The following is a 23,911-nucleotide window of genomic DNA, read 5'->3' as shown; positions in this document are numbered from 1 at the left end:
GGAGCCAGCTGTGGCAATGGTTCGCTAGTGGCCCTGGAGACAAATGCTGCCACACATGCCCATCCCAGCGCTGCAGTCCTCTCAGACATGTAACACACCAGCGCAGGCATCACTGGCTCAGAGCCCACAGCCATTACCTGGCCGGCAGGATTAGCCAGGCGTGTAATTAAGTAGCCCACTTTGGCGGGGTCTCTCAGTAAACATCCCCCCTCCAATAATGAATAACAAAGCACGGCGCGTCAGTCCAGCACTGCGCCCGCTCCCAGGTGACGGAAGGCGGGAGTGAGGCAGCGCAGCGCGCTAACTTTACTCTGCAGGGCTGCCGGGGGAGGGGCAGTGGGCGGGGCCACAGCTGGGCGCTACTGGCTCACACGTGACTACGGGCGCCGCCGATTGGCTGATTGGAAATGTCACGTCTCGGGGCGCCAGAATAGAAGTTGCAGCGGGATGTATAGAGAAGTGAGAACGTTCCAATACACAGCGAGTGCGCTCAGTGCCGGCAGCGGGTGATGTCACTGCAGTCCCGCCGAGCACGACCGGGTGGCTTGTAGCAGATCGCGAGCGCCGTGCCCCCCGGAGCCTGCCGTGCCCCCCGGAGTCTCCAGTGCCTCCACTCCTTATCCTGCGTGATATAACGTGGACGCGGTGAGTCACTCATCAGCCTCTGCCGCTGTGCCCATGGATGTGCTAAGAAGTAGGAGCGGGGTCGGGATTTCGTCCTCGCACTTGTTGCGGAGTCCTGTTAACCGCTTCCGCGCCGGCCTCGGTTTTCCCTCCATTGGCGGGGCAGCAGGCGCCTCCCTGTGCGCGGCCCGGAGGGGGTTAACCCTGCTCGCACGATGTGCTGGCTCCCCGGGGTATCAGGTTACACTCCCTAACTCGCCTTCCCGGGACTTGGCCATTTCCTTAGCGCCAAAATTCCCAGCGATCGGGCGCCCACCGTGTCCTGCTGAGTGGGCTGCCACCACCAATGTGCCACATGTGCTTCCTCCCCACAGATGGAGACCACAGGCTGCCTGTCACTGCGAGACCTGATCAGCGCCAAGAAGAGCGAGAAGGATGCGCGGAGCGCCCAGAAGGTAAGAGCCCAGTGCCACCTGTGTCCTCCTCGCCGTGTCCTCCTCCCGTGTCCTCCTCGCCGTGTGCCCAGCAGGATGGGTGACAGCACGTAGACCTGCTGTTTACCCATGTGTGGTAAATCCTTCCTACTGATGCTACACACATGACCGCACCGGGGCCACTCTCGCCATGCCCATCAGATCTAGTACCGCTTATCTTATAAACCCCCAAATAACTACTAGAATTCTTGGAGAAGGGGATTGTTCTGGATTAGTCATGGTCAGCACTGGGTACAAATCCCACCAAGCACCACATCTGGAAGGAGTTTGCGCGAGTTCCCTCCGGTTCCCCCCACACTCCAGACATAGTGATAGGGAATCCACATTATGAGGCCCAATGGGGACAGCACTGATGTCTGAATGCTGTGGAATTGATGGTGATATATAAGCGTGTAACAAATGTATGGCTGCCATAAAGTGATAATGTATTTCTGGGTCATGTGGTTATTATAGGGGTTGTCTGGAATGAACACTGATGGAGTCCAGCATCCTCACACGCCCATTCTGGCAGCTGGTGGACGTAGAACACCACATTGTATATAGAGAGCCTGGCAGCTAATTCATACTGCTCAATCAACAGGCGCCGGGAATCGGAGAGCAGCTCCATTATTGCTGCAGCATTTCTGATAAATCCTACCTGAAAACGCCAGCCAGAGCTGAGGGGCTAGTAGGAGTAGTCCAAGAGGCCGGTTCCTGGAGGCTTCTCCCAGCCTGTCTTGCAGTGTGTGTGTTTGGGTGGGGAGAGACTGGTGGAGACGTACCCTGTGATGGTCTACCTCGTTCCCAGGTGGGGTTTTCACGAATGTCAAGTCTGATTCATACTGCTCGTGGGTGGGCAGCACGAATCTGCTGACAGCTTCACTTTAGTCACTGCCGTTATATTGCCGTAATCGGCAGCAGCCACAAATAGAGCTAAGCAAATAGATTCACAAGAACGCTGCTCCCACAGAAACATTGTTAGTCCGTGACCACCAGGGCAATTTGGACCTTCTGCTGCCTCCAGCACCCTGTCACCTCTTCTGATGGCACCCTCAATGTCAGGAGAGTTGTCGTGGGATTAATAATGAAAATCAGCACAGGGTATACCGCGGGCATCCGGTGGTTTACAGCTCTGGTACAGTCGCCACAGACTACCAACATCAACGCTGGATCAGCGTTCTGTTATGTTTTTTGCCCAGCTCTAGCCAGTAAACAAATGTTGTATTTCACTGTATATTGCTTAGAGCCGGTCGCATCCAGAGTAAATATTGACTGTTCGGTGGTGGTACCAGGTGTCACACCCACCAATCTCATATTGATGACCTATCCTGTGGAAAGAATAGGTGTCCCAGACAACGCCTTTCCATTGACCTATTTCGTTGTCTCCTGGAAATAGCTGATAACACAGGCTATAGCTGAGTCATCATTGTTAAATATATGTCTCATGTATGATTCACCAAACTAATGAACAGAACTGATCTTCTAGGGCTTATCCAGGGCTTAGTGTTTAGGCCCATAGAAACAAAAACAGTCACATAGTTGTTGCCTGCCTGCTGTGCCCGGTGCTGATCTTTGCCATCACAGACCACTCCTACTTAACGTTGAGCAGTTGAATCGCAGGCAGGAGCGGTTGGTGATCGCTCTGCGCCAGTGCCGGGTAGAATAGGCAGTTAGCAACTACCTGCGTGTTACTTTTTAGACTCACAGTAAAAAAATAGCCCTGGATAATCCCATTAATAGTGATGAGCGAATATACTCGTTACTTGAGATTTCTCGAGCACGCTCGGGTGTCCTCCGAGTATTTTTTAGCACTCGGAGATTTAGTTTTTCTTGCCGCAGCTGAATGATTTATGGCTGCTAGCCAGCATAAGTACATGTGGGGGTTGCCTGGTTGCTAGGGAACCCCCACATGTACTTATGCTGGCTAACAGATGTAAATCATTCAGCTGCGGCAATAAAAACGAAAACTCCAAGCACTAAAAAATACTCGGAGGACCCCCGAGCGTGCTCGAGTAACAAGTATCGCTCATCACTACCCATTAACACTAAAACACATTCACGTGTAAAGAAAAAAAAAATGTGCAACAATTCTTTTTTTTTTTTTTTCCCCTAAAGGAGAATATGTGTGATCGATTCAGGATAAGCCCAAAGGTGCCAATAAAATGGGAGCCTATTGATTTATCAAAACAAAAAGGCCTCACCCCTGAAAAAATTCCAATTACCCCTGTAAAAGTTGATAGACCTCCTGCTGATCCATGGACCCCCACTGCCAATCTGAAGATGCTTAGTAGCGTTGCTAGCCCAGAAATCCGGGACAGAGAGAAGAAGAAAGAGCTATTCCGGCCTATTGAAAACAACGAGCAAGATGAATCCGGACTTGATGCTCAACAGGTATGAGGGAGAAGTAGCCTGCATGACGAGTCTATTGTGGCTGGTGGTTAGAGAGCCCCTCCATTAGAATTCCCCTATGTTATACTGTATGTACCTCTTCACGTTCATGTATAGCTTAGGGGCAGGGAGAAAAGCTAAAATGTGCTCTAACCAGAGTGCGTCCATTACAGGCGCAGAGGCATTTACCTAAGGTGCCAATACTAGACGAGGAGGCAGTTGATCAGTGACTCTTCTTCTTGGTGACAACAGCACTGGGGATGTTGGCAAGTGGATCTATTGTCTGGCTGTAGCACCTCCTGACAAAACGCACCTAGATACCAGCAAAGTGTCTATGGTGACACTTGCTTATATGCAAACTGACTTCTCTTTGACACCCATGGTGATGGCAAAGTTTGCCTGGTCTTGTCTACTGGTGCCAGATCTGCCAGCGCTCAGAGCTTCTTACATTTGAATCTGATTTTACTTGTCTTTGTAGGAGCCTACTACAGTGCATTTTTGGCATACTACACTGGTGTATGAATTCCTTGAACTGTGCTGAAATATTTTACTATGCATATCCAGCAGCAGTCCTCACCACAGTGCAACATAAACGCTTGATCACATCTCTAATACCAAAAGTAAATGGCTTTGATTTTTATTTTTATTTTCCAGTTTGAAAATGTAGATGATCTGGATGACTTGGAAAAGAGACCAAGCAGAAAGCAAAAAAGTTTGGGTCTTCTATGTCAAAAGTTTTTAGCCCGATATCCTAGCTATCCTTTATCTACTGAAAAAACAACAATTTCCTTGGATGAGGCTGCTTCAAGTCTGGGTAAGGATTAAGGCCACCATACACATTAGATGACTGTGAGCTGAATAATTGTACAACCGATCGTTTGGCTGACAGCCGTCTTGACCGACTCCTCCCATACATAGGAATGCTTTTTTGGCCGAACGCTCCTATGTTCTCTACAAGAGCTCTTTCCAAACATGTTGCTTTATGAGAGCAATGCCAACAGCAGTCCAAAATCAGACATACAGGTGCTTCTCACTAAATTAGAATATCATCAAAAGTTAATTTATTTCAGTTCTTCAATACAAAAAGTGAAACTCATATGTTATATAGTCATTACAGAGTGATCTATTTCAAGTATTTATTTCTGTTAATGTTGATGATTATGGCTTACAGCCAATGAAAACCCAAAAGTCATTATCTCAATTATTCTAATTTGCTAACAAAAAACACCTGCAAAGGCTTTCTAAGCGATTAAAAAGGTCCCTTAGTTAGTTTTAGTAGGTTCCACAATCATGGGGAAGACTGCTGACTTGACAGGTGTCCAGAAGGCAGTCATTGACACACTCTACAAGGAGGGTAAGCCACAAAAGGTTATTGCTAAAGAAGCTGGCTGTTCAGAGTGCTATATCCAAGCATATCATTGGAAAGTTGAGTGGAAGGAAAAGTGTGGTAGAAAAAGGTGCACAAGCAACCGGGATAACCGCAGCCTTGAAAGGATTGTTAACCCCTTCACCCCCGGAGCGGTTTTCGTTTTTCGCTCCCCTCCTTCCCAGAGCCATAACTTTTTTTATTTTTCCGTCAATATGGCCATGTGAGGGCTTATTTTTTGCGGGACGAGATGTACTTTTGAACAATACCATTGGTTTTACCATGCCGTGTAACAGAAAACGGGAAAAAAATTCCAAGTGTGATGAAATTGGAAAAAAAGTGCAATCTCACACTTGTTTTTTGTTTGGCTTTTTTGCTAGGTTCACCAAATGCTAAAACCAACCTGCCATTATGATTCTCCAGGTCATTATGAGTTCATAGATACCTAACATGTCTAGGTTATTTTTTATGTAAGTGGTGAAAAAAAATTCCAAAGTTTGCTAAAAAAAAAAATTGCGCGATTTTCCGATACCCGTAGCGTCTACAATTTTCATGATCTGGGGTCAGGTGAGGGCTTATTTTTTGCGTGCCAAGCTGGAGTTTTTAATGATACCATTTCGGAGCAGATATGTTCTTTTGATCGCCCGTTATTGCATTTTAATGCAATGTCGCGGCGACCCCCAAAAAACGTAATTTTGGCGTTTTGATTTTTTTTTTCTCGCTACGCCATTTAGCGGTCAGGTTAATCCTTTGTTTGTTTTTTTTATTGATCGGGCGATTCTGAACGCGGCGATACCAAATATGTGTAGGTTTGATTTTATTTTTTTTTTAATTGTTTTATTTTGATTGGGGCGAAAGGGGGGTGATTTGAACTTTTATATATTTTTATATATATATATAAACACTTTTTTTTTTTTTTTTTTTTTAAATTTTGGCATGCTTCAATAGCCTCCTATTGAGAAGCATGCACAACTCGATCGGCTCTGCTACATAGAGATGAAGTACAGATCACCTCTATGTAACAGAAATGCAGGTGTACTTTAAACGCCGACCACAGGGTAGCGCTCAAAGCAATCGGCCATCAACAACCATAGAGGTCTTAAGGAGACCTCTGGTTGTTATGGCAATGCACCGCTGACCCCCGATCATGTGACGGGGGTCAGCGGTGCGGGCACTTCCGGTCGCGTGGCCGGGAGCGCTAGTTAAATGCCGCTGTCAGCGCTTGACGGCGGCATTTAACTAGTTAATGGGCGCGGGCGGATCGCAATTCCGCTCGCGCTCATTGCGCGCACATGTCAGCTGTACAAAACAGCTGACATGTCACGGCTTTGAGGTGGGCTCACCGCTGGAGCCCACCTCAAAGCAGGGGATCTGCCAGCTGACGTACTATTCCGTCAGCTGGCAGAAAGGGGTTAAGAAGAGGCCATTCAAAAATTTGGGGGAGAGTCACAAGGAGTGGACTGCTGCTGGAATCATTGCTTCAACAGCCACCACACACAGACGTATCCAGGACATGGGCTACAAGTGTCATATTCCTTGTGTCAAGCCACTCATGACCAATAGACAATGCCAGAAGCATCTTACCTGGGAAAAGGGAGAAAAAACTGGACTGTTGCTCAGTGGTCCAAGATGTTTTCAGATGAAAGTAAATTTTGCATTTCATTTGGAAATCAAGGACCCAGAGTCTGGAGGAACAGTGGAGAAGCACACAACAACAGGACATTTTAGAGCACTTCATGCTTCCCTCTGGCGACAAGCTTTTTGGAGATGGAAATTAAATTCTCCAGCAGGACTTGGCACCTGTCCACACTACCAAAAGTACCAATACCTGGTTTAAAAACAACAGTATCACTGTGCTTGATTGGCCAGCAAACTCGCCTAACACCAAAGAGAATCTATGGGGTACTGTCAAGAGGAAGATGAGACACCAGACAACAATGCAGATGAGCTGAAGGCTGCTAGCAAAGCAACCTGAGCTTCCATAACACCTCAGCAATGCCACAGACTGATCGTCTCCATGCCACGCCGCATTGATGTAGTAATGATGCAAAAGGAGCCCCAACCAAGTATTGAGTGCATTTACTGAACATACATTTCAGTAGGCAAACAATTCAGATTTTAAAATAATTTCTCAAGCTGGTGTTATAAAGTATTCTAATTTACTGAGATAATGACTTGGGTTTTCATTGGCTGTAAGCCATAATCATCAACATTAACAGGAATAAACACTTGAAATAGATCACTCTGTTTGTAATGACTCTATATAACGAGTTTCACTTTTTGTATTGAAGAACTGAAATTTTGTATTGAAGAACTGAAATAAATTAACTTTTGATGATATTCTAATTTTGGGAGAAGTACCTGATTCACATCTTTCTCAACTATCAGTTTTCCAGGGCCCCCATATACATTGGACTGTTCGCCTAACCTGTCGCTATTGGCAGGTTTGGGCTACATTAGTTTAATGTGTATGGTTGGCTTGCGTAAAGTAGACATTTAGATATCATCTTCTATTTGTATGTGTAATTTAGATTTTTTTTTTCACAATAGACTTCTTATTTTGTCAAACAGGGGTGGAGCGTAGACGTATCTACGACATTGTGAATGTTCTGGAGTCCCTACATTTAGTGAGTCGTGTGGCAAAGAATCAATACTGCTGGCATGGCCAGCACAGCCTAAATGAAACTTTAAAAAACCTGCTGCAGGAAGGAGAGAGACAAAGATACAGTGCACAGATTGCTTACTTTCAGCATAAAGACTTTGGTATGGAGCAGAGAAAAGACCATTCCATCATCAACCAGCCTCTCCTATTGATAGAACAGGACTGCACATCATGTAAGAATGAAATGATAGAGGTTCCTAAGACATGTTGTTTTTCAATAGATTTGCTTTTGTGAAAATAAAACACCTTTGTGTTGGCAATGTATAAATTCAACTTATTGTCTTGTCTTAGCTTCAGCAAGCAGCCGCAAGGACAAATCGCTGAGAATCATGAGCCAGAAATTTGTGATGCTGTTCCTCGTTTCCACAACCAAAATAATCACTCTGGAGATAGCTGCCAAAATCCTGATTGAAGAGAGCCAAGATCTTTCTGATCACAGCAAGTTTAAAAGTAAGTATTCATGCATGTACCAACATCCTTGTAATATGTTCCCAATATAGACGCCAGGCCTCCCTTAGTTTTCCGGATTTGAACTAATATCACCATATGGTTATATGATGATTAGTAGAGAAGATAAAATGCCGCCATAATAGCCGTGTGAACTGGAATTAATCATATAATCATATCTGTGGTAGCGATATTTAATTTCATGCAGAAAGGTTATGGTGAACCTGAGACTTCTATACAATTCAGAAACTGTAACATTACCATAATACAGTGGGTACGGAAAGTATTCAGACCCCTTTACATTTTTCACTCTTTCTTTCATTGCAGCCATTTGGTAAATTCAAAAAAGTTCATTTTTTTTCTCATTAATGTACAGTCTGCACCCCATCTTGACTGAGGGGAAAAAAAAAAAAAAAATGCAGACATTTTTTCAAACTTATTAACAAAGAAAAACTGAAATATTACATGGTCATAAGTATACAGACCTTTTGCTCAGACACTCCTATTTAAGTCACGTGCTGTCCATTTCCTTGTGATCCTCCTTGAGATAGTTCTACTCCTTCATTGGAGGCCAGCTGTGTTTAACTAAACTTGATAGGACTTGATTTTGAAAGGTACACACCTGTCTATATAAGACCTCACAGCTCACAGTGCATGTCAGACCAAATGAGAATCATGAGGTCAAAGGAACTGGCAAAGGTGCTCATAGACAGAATTGTGGCAAGGCACAGATCTGGCCATGGTTGCAAAAGAATTTTCCCTTCACCATGACAGCACCGTACTTGAGAGATGGCATCCACCCCAGGAACAGGAAACCTGCAGCAGAGATAAAAGAATGGGGCATCACCTCCCTCCTCAGTTTTGTTTTCCTGTTCCTGCAGGTGGATGCCTGCGGCAGAGCTCCTACCTCCGGAGGGATCTCCCTCTGATGATTGCCAGTCCAGAGGCTGAGGTCCACGGTGGGGGCAGCCGTACTCGGCGGCATCTCGTACGGTGCTGGCTGGGTGAAGGGCTGCTGCGTGCCGCGCCTCATTCCCCGGTGTCCGCTCTGGGCAGGAGGCTGGTCCAGGGATAAGGGGCTTGTCCTTCACTGACGCTGGCGCCGAAGTGTAAGGTGACGACTTCCGGTCGCACGGGAGTGACGACACACGCCGAGGGAGCCGGTATGCTGGACACTTCCGGGCGGAAGTTGTTCCAGAGGCGCGCACGCCGCTCCTGCTATATAATAGAAGCAGCCCAGAGGAACGCTGGTTCTTTACAGCATGCTGACTGCCTGCTAAAATGACCGAACCAGCGACAGATCCGGACACTCCGACTGTACCTGCGCCCAAAATGAGTGAAGAGGCACAAGCTACCGGGGTACCCTGGGTCCTGGAGAGGTGAGTGCCTTTGTAAGGCGAACCACATATGCTGATGCCCTGTACACTATGTGTCTTTTAGGGAAAGAAAGCCACCTCCAAACAGAAGAATAGGGTCTGTGCACTATGCAAAGAAACACTCCCTAGACTATACAGCAAGAAAACCTGCCAGCCTTGCATTGACAAAACGGTAGCAGAAGAGTCTTCTTCCCTATTGCGAAATATTAAAGCATTTATACAAGAGGAAGTCAAATCAACTGTTAAGGAGCAGTTAAAACATCATACAGCAAAGGGAACCCCGCCTCCCCCAACAAGTGAACAAGGGTCAGACGTAGATTCAGGGGATGAACCGGGAGAATTAACCCCCTCTAATGCCTCAGACTTGGACTCCTCGGATGAGGAGTATGGCCACCCTTATTTTCAATCAGAAGATATCGGGAAACTGCTCAAACTTGTTAGAGCGACTATGGGGGTAGAAACCCCTAGGGAGCCGCGATCAATTCAGGACACCATGTTCAGCAACTTGGAGGGGAAAAAGCGTAAGTTTTTTCCCTTCCATGATAATATCGTGAATTTAATTAAAAGAGTGGAAAAAACCCAATAAAAAGATATCTATCCCTCAGGCATTGAAGCGCAAGTACCTCTTTGATGAAGAGGTCTGTGAAAAGTGGGAAAAGGCACCTAAGTTAGATGCAGCCATTGCTAGCACCTCTAAAGGAGTAGCATTACCATTTGAGGACATGGGAGCCCTAAAAGACCCCCCTTGACAAGAAAGCAGATGCCTTTCTAAAATCGGCTTGGGAGGCAGCGACACGGTTGTTTAAACCCAGGGTTGCCGCCACTTGCACAGCACGTGCTATGGTCAAGTGGCTAGAGGAACTAAGTGACCAGATCAAAAACAAATGCCCACGAGAGAGACTACTTGAAGCATTACCCTCTCTACAGGGCGCCGCAAGATTCCTAGCAGATGCTTCAATTGATTCTGTCAGAGGTGCCGCACGTGCTTTATCCGACTCAGGACGTAGAGCATTGTGGCTGAAAAATTGGACGGCTGACTTGCAATCGGAGGTCAAACTCTCTGGGATACCCTGTGAAGGGCAATATCTTTTTGGTAAGGCCCTATATGAGATCCTTGAGAAAGCATCGGACAAGAAAAAGCGTTTTCCACCTCCTTCCTTTCCTAGGCGCCGATGGGAGACTTCTCGTTCGTCCTTTCGTGGATCCGGATATAGAGGGGGCCGCGGCCGGTCGGACGACAGGTCTGTTCGGGGCAGACCCTGGAAAGACAGGAAAGGGGATTCCTTTTCAATAAGCGCCCCCCCCCCCCCCCCCAAGTCTGATCCCAAACGCCAAAATCCCAGTGGGGGAAGACTGTTTGTCCACCACCGGGCAGCGCTACCAGCTTCGCAATGGGTAACCAGCTTATTGTCAGAAGGTCTAAGATTCAAGTTCTCCAGCCTCCCGCCAAATCGCATAATAAAAAAATCAGGCCACACTAGAGAGAGGTTCATCTCCTCATGCAAAAAGAAGTGCTAATAAGGGTGTCCCATCAGGAGATAGGGAAAGGGTTCTACAGCACCTTGTTCCTAACGCCAAAACCAGATGGCTCACTGAGGGCAATATTCAGTTTGAAGGCTCTAAACCATTATATTCAAGTGGAGAGATTCAAAATGGAGACTCTAAGAAAAGCAATAAAAGTACTCGACCCAAACTGTTACATGGCGGTAATAGATCTAACAGATGCTTATTACCATGTGCCAATTGCTGGCCAACACCAACAATACCTGAGATTAATGGTAAACCTTGCCAAAACTCCCACCCATCTACAATATCAATGCCTTCACTTCGGAGTAGCTATAGCGCCCCGTGTATTCACAAAAATCATTTCAGAAGTAGTGTCCTTCATCAGGAAAGAAGACATAATGCTGGTACCCTATTTGGACGATTTTCTGGTAATAGCAAACAGAAAATTGCGAAAAAACAATCACAAGAGTACTGGAGGTACTGACCAAATTAGGATGGATTATAAAGCTAAAGAAATCAAGACTAATCCCAACTCAAACTTAAGAATTCCTCGGGATCCTATTGGATTCAGTCAAACAGGAGTGTGTCCTCCCACAGAGGAAAATTCAAACTATTCAACAGAAAGTACAACTGTTCCAGCTACGACAGGCCATTTCACTACGGAATGCAATGTCGCTCTTAGGAGTTCTAATGGCAACAATTCCAGCGACCCGGTGGGCACAAGCCACACACGAGAATTACAATGGCAGATACTAACCGAACAAATGAAGAATCCATACAATTTCAATCAGAAAATTCTTCTATCTCCAAGCGTTCAGGACTCTCTAGAATGGTGGCTGAGAACAGAAAATTTAAGCAACGCAGTGCCGTGGTCAGAACAGAATCCAGTAGTCCTTACTACCGATGCGAGGCCATGGGGGTGGGGAGCACACTTGGAGGATCAAGTCCTACAGGGTCAATGGGGGGCCTCAATGAGAGCAGCATCTTCCAATCTAAAGGCACTGTTGGCGGTGAGGCAAGCACTTCTTCATATAGGAGAGAGGATACGAGGAAGACATGTGGTGGTGTTGTCCGACAACAACACAACGATAGCTTATATAAATCAAGGGGGCACAAGGTCAGCATTCCTTATGGCACAGTCCAAAGAACAGTTCATATGGGCCGAGAACAACCTTCTTTCCTTAACAGGAACATACTTAAAAGGGTCAGAGAATCAGGTAGCCGACTTCTTAAGCCGTCACATATTGCATCAAGGGGAATGGTCCCTGAACCAAGGAATATTTGGAAAAATCTGTGCCAGCTGGGACGTTCCAGATATAGACTTGTTCGCCACAAAAGAAAATCTGAAGGTGAGGAAGTTCTATTCTCTGAACCCAAGAGAACACCCAGAGGGAGTGGATGCGTTTCTGTACCGATGGAACTTTCATCTAGCATACGCATTTCCCCCGATTACCGTTAATCCCGACAGTCCAAGAAAATTCGGGAGGACAAGGCACGAGTAATCCTCATAGCTCCCTTTTGGCCAAAAAGGGCATGGTTCACGTGGCTCAGACGCGTGTCTATCTCGGACCTGTGGATCTTTCCAGATATCCCGGATCTCCTACACCAGAGACCAGTTCAACACCCCCAAGTGCACAGGCTACATCTCACCGCCTGGAACTTGAAAGGGGGCTCCTATTAGCAAAAGGATTCTCGAACCCTTTGGTGACCACGTTGCTCGCTATCAGGAAAAAGGTCACGTCAGAGAAATACCAAAAAATTTGGCAGAAATTCCTGGAATTCTCGGGGCGACAATAGTCCGAGACAAGCCAAGAAATTCCGGTAAAAAAGATTCTAGAATTTCTTCAAAAAGGGTTAGAGAGGGGGCTATCTACTAGCATCTTAAAGGTGCAAGTCTCCGCCCTGGGTGCGCTGTTTGATCAAAAACTTGCTGACCACCCTTGGGTCTATAGGTTCATCCGAGCCTCCTTTACATCCAGACCCTCAAAATTATTACCTAAGGTGGCTCCCTGGGATCTAAATTTAGTTTTAAATGCCCTAACTGTTTCCCCCTTTGAGCCTCTCGATTCCATTTCAATAAAATCCTTAACCCTGAAAACAGTCCTCCTGGTTGCCTTAACTTCAGCCCGACGTACCTGCGAGCTGCAAGCTATTTCGATGAACCCCCCCCTTACGCTACCTTCCAGGATGACAAAGTGATTATTAAAACCGACCCCACCTTCCTGCCAAAGGTCAACTCAAAATTTCATAGGGACCAGGAAATAATTTTGTCCTCAACCAAAATCCCAGGGAGAGCAAACCTTCCATTGTCTCGATGTCAGACGCTGCCTGCTTCAATACATAGAAGCCACAAAATCTTGGCGTCAGTCATCAGCCCTTTTTGTCGCCTTCCAGGGGACAAGCAGGGGAAAACAGGCCTCAACGGCAACTATTGCACGGTGGTTGCGTACGGCTATTTCACTTTCATATTGCTCTTCTGGCCAAATTCCCTTTACAAGGTGTTACGGCTCACTCCATGCATGCTGTGGCCACATCCTGGGCGGAAAGGGCAAACGCTTCGGTGGAACAGATTTGTAGAGCGGCAGTATGGTCTGCACCCTCCACCTTCTTCCGACATTATAGGCTAGACTTAGGTCTATCAAACTTGTCTTTCAGGAGAAAGATACTATCTGCTGTTGTCCCACCCTAGGAGTCTTCTATTTCTTCCTCTCATGTACGGTGCTGTCATGGTGAAGGGAAAAAATGATAATTACTTACCGGTAATTTGATTTTCCAGAAAGATGACAGCACCGCATTAATTCCCGCCCTATCTTGGTGATGGTTGTCTGATTTCACAAAAAAAACCCCACTATTAAATGTAAGTAGATAGATATAGATAGATATATAGATGTGTGTGTGTGTGTATGTATGTATGTATGTATGTGTGTATGTATGTGTGTGTGTGTGTATATATATATATATATATATATATATATATATATATATATATATATATATATATATATATAATTTTTTTTTTTTTTATTTAAAAAATAAATGTAATATACGAGTGTGTACTAACAAGGCGGTCATCTTCCATACTCTGAAACAAACTGAGGAGAGAGGTGCCGCCCCATTCTTTTCTCTGCTGCAGGTTTCCTCTTCCTGGGGGCGGATGCTATCTCTCACGTACGGTGCTGTTATGGTTCTGGAAAATCAAATTACCGGTAAGTAATTATCATTTTTCTGCAGTACTCAAGGTTCCTAAGAGCACATAATCCTTAAATGGAAGAAGTTTGGGACCATCAGAAGTCTTTTGTGGGAGAAGAGCCTTAGTGAGAGAGGTAAAGAACACCAAGATTACTGTCTGAGCTCCAGAGATGCGGTAGGGAGATGGGAGAAAGTTCCACAAAGTCAGCTATCACTGCAGCCCTCCACCAGTCCGGGCCTGTATGGCAGAGTGGCCCGACGGAAGCCTCTCCTCAGTGCAAGACATATGAAAGCCCTCATAGTTTGCTAAAAAAAAAAAAAAAACACATGAAGGACTCCCAGACTGAGAAATAAGATTCTCTGGTCTGATGAGATGGACCTTTTTGGTAATAATTCTAAGTGGTATGTGTGGAGAAAACCAGGCACTGCTCATCACCTGCCCAGTACAATCCCAACAGTGAAACATGGTGGTGGCAGCATCATGCTATCGGGGTTTTTTTTTTTTTTTTTTTTAGCTGCAGGGACAGGACGACTGGTTGCCATTGAAGGAAACCTGAATGCGGCCAAATACAGATATATCCCGGATGAAAACCTCTTCCAGAGTGCTCTGGACCTCAGACTTGGCCGAAGGTTCACCTTCCAACAAAACAATGACCCTAAGCACACAGCTAAAATAACAAAGGACTGGCTTCAAAACAACTCTGTGACCATTCTTGACTTGCCCAGCCAGAGCCCTGACCTAAACTCAATTGAGCATCTCTGGAGAGATCTGATAATGGCTGTCCACCATCGCTCACCATCCAACCTGACGGAACTGGAGAGGATCTGCAAGGAAGAATGGCAGAGGATCCCCAAATCCAGGTGTGAAAAACTTGTTGCATCATTCCCAAGAAGAGTCATGGCTGTACTAGCTCAAAAGGGTGCTACTCAATACTGAGCAAAGGGTCTGAATACTTGTAACATGTGATATTTCGGTTTTTGTTTTGTAATAAATTTTGCAAAAATTTCTACATTTGTTTTGTTTTTTTTCAGTCAAGATGGGATGCAGAGTGTACATTACTGAGAAAACAAATGAACTTTTTTGAATTTACCAAATGGCTACAATGAAACAGAGTGACAAATATAAAGGGGTCTGAATACTTTCCGTACCCACTGTATGTCTAGACACCTTGCCATACACATCCAATAGCTGTCAGCCAAAAACCCCTTCAGCTGACAGCTATTTAACTCCAACTCAGGCCTAAATACACGTTTAGCAGGACATGCATGTTTAATTTGACGAGAGGGGTAAGCCTGATGTCAGTGGGATTTGTGTATGTCCAGCTTTAACTTTTCTGCAAGTATTCCTCAATGTTGTATGCTACGTCACTCACATAACTACATCTTTCTCATGTAGCCAAGGTGCGACGTCTGTATGACATCGCTAATGTTCTGACCAGTCTTGGCCTCATCAAGAAGGTCCACGTTACTGAAGAACGAGGGCGAAAACCTGCATTCAAGTGGATCGGACCTGTTGATTTCAAGAATGAAAGTGGTAAGTTAATTTCCTTAAAATAATAAATTTAGACTGGTTATGTACCAATAACAATATTCATTTACAATTGTGCTTTATGTGCTTGTGTTTTTTAGATTATCACTTTTATTTCTGACAAATTGCATTGATTTAGGCCCTTAATATTAATAAGATAATTGTATTTTCTTTTCCAGACCAAAAGATGGAAGACTCAGCCATCACGTCATCACCAGGTTTGAAAAGGGATGCTGCATCTGAGAACAGCAAGCAGCAGAGATTGCTCCGTCACTCATCATTTAATCATATTCAGTCCATAAATATTGTGAAGAGGAAAGTCTGTTCTGAGCCAAGCAGTCCACGCAAAGTACAGGAAGGTAATATGAATTTATATATTAATGTTTTGCTCTTTATGTGCAAGTGGAAAACTTTAGTTTCGCATGAGCCATCTGATCTGACTGGCACTGCAGCACAGATTTACCTTCATGAGTGTGTAGTGTTCTGTGTGAGTTTGTTTTTTATTTTATTTTTATTTTTTTCCCAAAGATCTGATGGAACATGATGGCTATTCATCAAAGATGTCACATTTAGCAGTTATTTGCAGGCAGAAGATTGAAGATGGTTCCAAGTGAGTTAAGAATAAACAAATGCATGTGACTTGTTGTAGATTGTTTGCACACTATGTCTAAATGGCAATCAGGCCTTAGAGGTATGGGTGTGTACACGTTGTTTTTTTGAGGAGGACGCCACCTGAAAAAGTGCCCCGTAAATTGAAGAAAAATTTTTTTTAACATGCATAGCAATGTCAGAACAACATTGCTGTGCACCTGTTCCTTCTTATGTCACTTCTTTTAAGGCTTCAGAAATTATGAAGCTTTTAATAGTGACGTGTTCATGCTTCCATGAAGCCACTTGCTCTGTATACTTGAAAACGGAGAAAAAGATGTTGGCTGCGGAGTCGCCACAAGAATGACAGCAATACCTCAAGTGAAGCTGCTTTAGGATGGCTGTGGCCATCTCCTTCCTGAAGTTGCTTTGCCACAACATCTATTAGGTGACTTGTTCACATAGCATTAGCAGTTTGGCTAAGACGAAGACCGTTTTGACACTTCTGAGCTTATCAGTACAAGTACAGATTGGTGGTGGTTCTCCTGCCCTGAACTCAACAGCCATCCATATGCCTTTTAAGGCTGAGCTCTGGTCTTATTGTCATAGTCCATACTCGGAACATGATTGTCAGAAGAGTGAAGCTGGCTAGAGGGACATGTTGGGACACTTGACAGAACATGTCTTTTTAGTTGTTTTCTTTAGGCTGAGCTTATAAAGTTTGGATTTAGAGATGCATTACTCTGTTGAATATGCTGATGATTAAAATGGGTTATTTTTATAAAAATCATACGGTGGTAAGAGAAGACCTTATTGCGCTTGTTATCTGGGAAAATGGGTAGATTCTAGGTAATTGTTCTCACGTGGTAGGGTTGTCTGATCACAACCACTAAAAAAGGCTTAAGGTTTCTGCAGACACACAGCTTGGAGAACTTCAGAGAATGGAGTGAAATATGTTGTCTGCGCTGCCTGTGAATGATGATGGGAAAGGAGTCTAAAATTCTGCAATGTGGTTTCTGTCAAGGCGTTTGGGGTGCCTTATTTCATTAGGACAAAATACTGCAGTTGGTCCTGATGAAAGTGTGGCACTTTAAAATGCATTGACAGACCACATTCCTGGATTTCTGACTCCTTTTCACTCATCATTCACAGGTCTAACCCATTTAATTCCATTCTCTGAATTTTATAAAATCCTAACGTCCATGGTATCCCCGCTAAACAATATATAAGGAAAAAAAAACACTCATTCCACATAGGCAAAATGGGGAACAAAAATCTGATTTAGTGTGACCATTGCACAGCAAATATCTACAGTATTCCTTCCCTAACTTTGTCTTTGTACATTTCAGGTGTTCCAAATCTACAATAAATAATTCAGTCCCTGGAAATGTGGAACAGCTACCCTTTTCTGTTGTAGTGCCTGTCCCAGTTGATCCAGATTATTGCAACCAAGATTCTGACCACCAAAATCTATCTGTATCTCCAAATAAGCTAAAAGTTACGGCTTCCTCGAACGTAGAATATAATAAACATGGATTTTTGCCTAATCAACCTTACATGTATGTGCCATCAACATCTATGTTATCGATTATGCTGTGTGGAAACCCTGACAAAGAAAAATCTGTAGATGTACTACATAGAGCTGGCAGGTCCTCTCCTTCAGATCAAAAGACAATTCAAAATGGTGAACATCCAGCTAAGCGACAGAGGATTGGCAGTACTGATGACGTTCCGCTTCCTTTGGTGGTGCCAAAGGTACATTTTAATTGGTCTAGAAAATGACCCACTGAACAATGCAAAGAGACTTAATCACTGAACTAATTTATTTATTTTCTCAACTTTAGGCTTGTTTGTCTGAGAGAAATTTGTGTTCTGTAAGTGTAACACGAAAGTCGCCAGAGCCTTGTAAAGAAGAGAGGCTGCACTTGGTCCCCTCACCACCTGTCTGCCAAGAAGAAACCACTGAGCCGATGGTGCCCAAACGGCAAGAATTACAAGAGCGAGTTTCATCAGCTACAGTTCCCCAATATCTATATGTTCCCTCCTCCACTGGTGAGTAGAGACATATCCTGACATTCTGCAGGGATTTACCCCATCACCTACTAGAGACTGAACTCTCTTCATTACTCTCACTAGTTTTCCGTTAAACAGGAAAACTTTAAAGAATTGACCACTTGGGTTCCTAATTTTCGTCACTGCTCAGTGAATTTGATCGCCTTGTTTTGAAGGCTTGGTAGTAGTCATTTCTTCTGTGGGTTTGTAATTTTGTTTTAATGAGTATTTTATCTTCTCTCTTTCCCTCCAGGACTAAATGGCTTCAATTTCTTTTTGCCTGCCAGTCAAGCCACGGGAGCTCTGAGTATTTCTCAAAGTCCTTTATCACATGTTAATGTACCTTATGTGATGGTTCCATCTTCAGCCTTGGCTGCTTTTCCATTTATTTGCTCCCCTGCAGTAAGCAGCTCTGTTTCTGCTGCCTCCAGTGACCATGCTTTGGGTACTGGAAGCATGAATTTCAGCTTGCCACCTGGCATGAACACACCACCACCTCATATCCTGTTCGGAATGCCTTCAATGGTATCTTCCTCAGTACCTGCATCCACTCCAGATCTGCAGCCAAATGGTACCCCAGCTAGTGCAAACCCACAGACTGCTAGTCCTGCAACAGCCGACTCCTCTATTTGTGCTATTCACCCACTTCCTGCTAAAAATCAGAAGGTAACAATCAAAATATCACAGATAAATGTTTTGTCTGGTTTTTTTTTTTTTGTAATAGAGGGTTAATTTAAAAAAAAAAAAAACCTTGCTTAGGCCCCATTCCCTATTACCATATCAAGGGGGAACATTGAGGGCATCATCTGGACCTGCCTGCTCCATTCACTAATTGCATTCTCCACGAAGATTCACACCACAATGCTGACTTAGTGCTTTTTTTGCTCTGATTTGTGAAAACCGGGGCTAAAAAAGAACCTGCTGTGGCAACAAAATTTGATCCAAGCTATTTTATACAGTTAACCCAATATTTCCTGCTACAGGAAATGTCAGACTGAGAAAGCTCCTAAATATCACTAAAATATTGAAGAAAGGGCATGTTGGGGCTGCATGTAGCTATTCAGCCTCACAGAACAATCACTTTTAAATGACTTCAAAGTTGTAATATCTAGTGATGAGCGAGTACACTCGTTGCTTGGGTTTTCCCGAGCACGCTCGTGTGGTCTCCGAGTATTTGTGACTGCCCGGAGATTTAGTTTTTGTTGACGCAGCTGCATGATTTACAGCTACTAGCCAGCCTGAGTACATGTGGGTTGCCTGGTTGCTAGGGAATCCCCACATGTAATCAAGCTGTCTAGTAGACGCAAATCATGCAGCTGCGGCAAGGAAAACTAAATCTCCGAGCACTCACAAATACTCGGAGACCACCCAAGCATGCTCGGGGAAAACCCGAGCTACGAGTGCTCGCTCATCACTAGTAATAACCTCTTTCAAATGGGTATCTGGTGCTTCTTACTTCGGCATCAGAGGTGAGCGTTGTCAATGACGTTCTGATCCCACGCACCTGCCTAGACCTGTTCATTAGAGCTGGATACATGGAGAAAACCTACCTGTCATGCATGCATATGGAGCTGTGGTGTCATTTGCACCACTGATCTCCTCCGCAGAAGTGTGCTCCATCAGATAACCCGAAGTCATTTTGGACAATATGCTTTTCCAGTGTAATGACCTGAAACGAACCATTCTGATTGCTGTAAACTATTACAAATGTTGTGTGACAGAGAAATAAATTGTACAAATATGAGGAGTGTGAGCGAATACATGGATATATCACTGGTTACATCTCTTTGGATCTGTGACATCTTATTGGAGCTGTTATCTTCGTATTAAGCAGGTTGGATTACATTCCACTAGTTGGAAGTTTGATTTTATTTGGTTTGATACAGAAAGTCTTACTTTTTTCTCTCTCTCTCCTTCTTTTCTAGTCTCCTACTCCATTAACACCAAAGAGCATTCGTCCAGTTCACAAAGACACATTCTTTAAGACTCCTGGCAATTTAGCAGTTTCTCCAGCTCTCCGGAAAAATGAAATATCTCGTGCTAGACATTCCAGCACTGCACAGAGAAGACTGGACATCTGCAGTACGACTGATGACTAATTTTATGAATGACTGTGGTTGGCTCCTTATTTTTGGCTACATTCCATGTATAAAATATATGTGATAACAAAAAAAAATCCCTTGGGGGAGGTCACATGTCTAAATCTACCTAAATTGTAGATGGCCTATGCTGACTTTTTAGTCTAAACCATAATCCTAATGGCCTAGGATTTTACTTGATCAATTGTAACATACCATTTTGGTGGAATAAACCATGAACAAATCCAACCTAGCACTTAGGCTTTGCCTTGTTCAGCTGTCATCCATACTGCTTCTTACAAATGTGAGTGGGAGCTTATTCCAAAATCTGAAATCCCAAGACACTAAATGAATTCTGGTTTAACCTGTCCCCAAGTACTGTTCATGAACACACGATCTTGTACAACCTTGAATTACTACTTGAAGATTATTTGCATACTAAAGGAATAGGTAAAGCCTCAGTATCTGAAGGCAAACGAATGTATTCGGCGTATGACCACACAACTTCACTGTGAATCTTGTTACATCACCCCCCATGGAATTGGGACTCTGTATATAAAATGTCTTGTTTTATATATTTACATGGAGGGTGTTTCTTAGTGTTGGTTGTTTTTGTTTTTTTTACTTTTATAAAAGTAAGCTTACAATGTTGGTGGTAAATGCTCATTAAATAGATGTATGTCATGAGATTAGTACATGGGTACCTGATGGTCTACCCTTTTGACTAATTTAATACTGTTTTCCATTTGTATAGAGCCATTTTGTCTCTTTACTGTCAAAAGGAGCATTTTGTGGGACCAGTAAAACTTGAGCAGGATAGTATGAACATAAGTTATGTTTGATAGGTGCTAACACTACAATGGTAGTTATTGTCATTACCAATTTATTATTGCCTTGAATAGTATTTCTAGGGATATATTCACTTTGACTATTTTAATCTAAATTTTGATTACCCTTCCTTTTTTAAAGGAAACTCTTCACCCTTTAGCATATGCTAAAGCTAGCTTAATGTATGTTAGTTACCGATGTACAAAAGGTGGATATGCTTGCACACTATATAATAGCAATCACACTGTCCGCTTCAAGGTGATGCTTATTTGCACTGACTGAATTGCTGGGTTGTCACCAAACCATCTCCTTCATATGTTTAGTGTTACCAGGACTGTCAATACTTGAATATTTTACCAAGTTTACATTAATCACATGGTGCTATTTCCACTTCTTTGATGGTTCTTGTTTTTTCATATTCAGCGCTGCTTAGTGTGATACTTTTATTGCACTGCTAGTTTTATCAATCCTCCTTTCAATTTAATCTTCTATGCCCCTTTAAGCTATGTTCCTCATAGCTCTAAACTTCTGTACATGGTTTTTATGCATCACTTATGAAATGTAATTATAAATGACCAATAAAATAACGGATGTAAAATGTGTCAGCTTTACTGTTGCATTACAGTATGGGTTCGCTCACATCTGCTTATAAATGCATCAAGTTCAATGACAAAAACAAATTGCATTGCACTTGCACCAATGTTATTCAATGAGGCAGTGTTCATCGGTGACTTTTTCCTCAGCTACAAGTTGGATGAGGGGGGGAAAAAAAAATCGCAGCATTTTGTGTAGAATGGCTGAGTTTCACCAAGTCAATGTGTGCGAGGAAAAAAAATTGCACGGCACATGAGCTATGCATCTGCCGTCCGTGGTGTGTGTTTTGTTTGTTTTTTTTAACCCCAAACATCTCAAAGGAAACACAACATGGCATCATCCAAGTACAGTAAATTCACAACCCGTCGGAATAGATAGAAATGTCAGTGAGCGAAATCCATGCTTTGTGTGTAGTTTTCTGTACTTGTATTTAGTAAATAGAATAAAGGGCAAAAAATGGTGTGGCGTCCTTCTTAATTTTAATAACAAGCTAAGGGAAAGCAGACAGCTGTGAGCTGGTCTTATTATTAGACTGGAAAGCTCCATGGATATTAGCCCCTTTCCAAACTAATATCAGCTCACAGCTGTCTGTTTAGCCTTTACTGGTTACTAAAAAGGGACCTCCCCCTCCCAAAAAAAACATGAGCTGCACACACACACACACACACACACACACACACACACACACACACACACACACACACACACACACACACACACACACACACACACACACACACACACACTTTTAATAACCAACAAAGGATAAGCAGACCACTGCAGACTGATTATTAATAGGCTGTGAAGGTCCATGGATATTGGCCCCTTCCCAGCCTAATAAGAGCAACCCTCAGCTGCACCAGAAATGGCGCATCCATTAGATGTGCCAGCTCTTCCACTTTAGCCTTGATTCTTCCCCCGATTGCACTGGCATACAGGGTAATGGTTTTGGTGTTAGTTGTGTAATGTCAGCGAATATCAATCCTAGGGGTTAGCAATGGAGAGGTGTCTCAGACACCTCCATTATTAACCCGGTCGTCAAAAGGGAAAAAACATGCACAAGTTTTTTTAATTGTTAAAATCACTCCCCAACAATTTCCCTTTTACCAACTTGTTACCCAAAAAAAAATGCACTGGGGTAATCCATAATATGGAGATACCGCAACATTCCCCCGTCTTCGTCCCGTCTACTGAGCCCTGTTAAATGAACGAAGCAGCATAGACTGGAGCAGCAGCCACTATTGTTTTTTGCCCCCAATTATGTGTGGTTAATTGTGTATTTCGCCGCCGGCAACACACACCGTGCGCCAAATAAAACACTGCGCCGCACACTATTTTTTTTGTCCACATCATAGCTCCAGTAGTTATCAAGTACAACACTTTGTGTGTCTTTAGTATAGAGATATGAGGTGGACCAAAAAATGTATACTTATATTTTCTCCATAATCTCTTCATTCTGCTTAGTCTGTGACTAGTGTTGCAGACTGAACAGAAAATGTGGGCAATACAATGCAGAACTATACTCAACAAGTCAGGTGTCCAAAAACTCATTAGTTAGGACACCTGACCTGGTGAGTAGAGAAGCGCATTGTATAACCTCCTTTTTCTCTTCTGTGTACGTAATCGATTTCACACAAAGTGAAGGGACAATACAAGGCATATCTATGCTCACCTGGACATGTCAGAAATAGTGAATTCATGAGGCTGATATGTGTGCATCATGAATTCATTATTTCTGACACCTGACTTGATGAGTATAGATCTGTTTTGTATTAAACACCCATCGTCTCTTCAGTCTGCGTCCAATGGATACTGCAGAACAGAATCGGGACGCAATGACGTCAACAACATTACCACTAAAACAACCTGACTGCCGTCACACTAGCAGTATGTGGTCAGTATTTGTAAGCCAAAACCAGGAGTAGAAGAATTAGAGGAAAAGTATAATATTAACATATTTAGCACTTAAGCATTTATCACCCACTCCTGGTTTTGGCTAACAAATACTGATATAAAGTACTGACCAAAAACTGCTAGTGTGAGGGCAGCCTTGGTTTGTAGAGGAAATACATAGGAGACACTGTCAAGATACCAAAAAATAAAGTTTATTAACAACCAATATTGGTAACATTTAAGAAAATAACTGATACAGACAAAATCTCAACAGGACATTTACACAACATTGTCCTGCCATGATGACACGCCTCCAATA

General features: G+C 43.6%; 1 protein-coding gene across 1 annotated transcript; it reads left to right on the top strand.

Moving 5' to 3' along the window:
- Positions 1–391: 391 nt before the first annotated feature.
- E2F7 (E2F transcription factor 7) lies at positions 392–21,705 on the top strand. The gene is made up of 13 exons (XM_077265341.1): positions 392–645; positions 999–1,079; positions 3,213–3,488; positions 4,140–4,299; positions 7,423–7,686; positions 7,805–7,963; positions 15,428–15,565; positions 15,739–15,918; positions 16,088–16,169; positions 17,497–17,902; positions 17,992–18,199; positions 18,453–18,865; positions 20,125–21,705. Exons 2-13 carry the CDS (start codon positions 999–1,001, stop codon positions 20,296–20,298), a joined length of 2,541 nt encoding a protein of 846 aa, XP_077121456.1. The 5' UTR covers positions 392–645; the 3' UTR covers positions 20,299–21,705.
- Positions 21,706–23,911: the final 2,206 nt, after the last annotated feature.

This window comes from Ranitomeya variabilis, chromosome 5 (genome assembly GCF_051348905.1).
Source record: "Ranitomeya variabilis isolate aRanVar5 chromosome 5, aRanVar5.hap1, whole genome shotgun sequence".
Classification (NCBI taxonomy): Eukaryota; Metazoa; Chordata; class Amphibia; order Anura; family Dendrobatidae; genus Ranitomeya; species Ranitomeya variabilis.
Note: the sequence above shows the minus strand (reverse complement) of the source record. Positions and strands in the feature narration are given on the sequence as shown.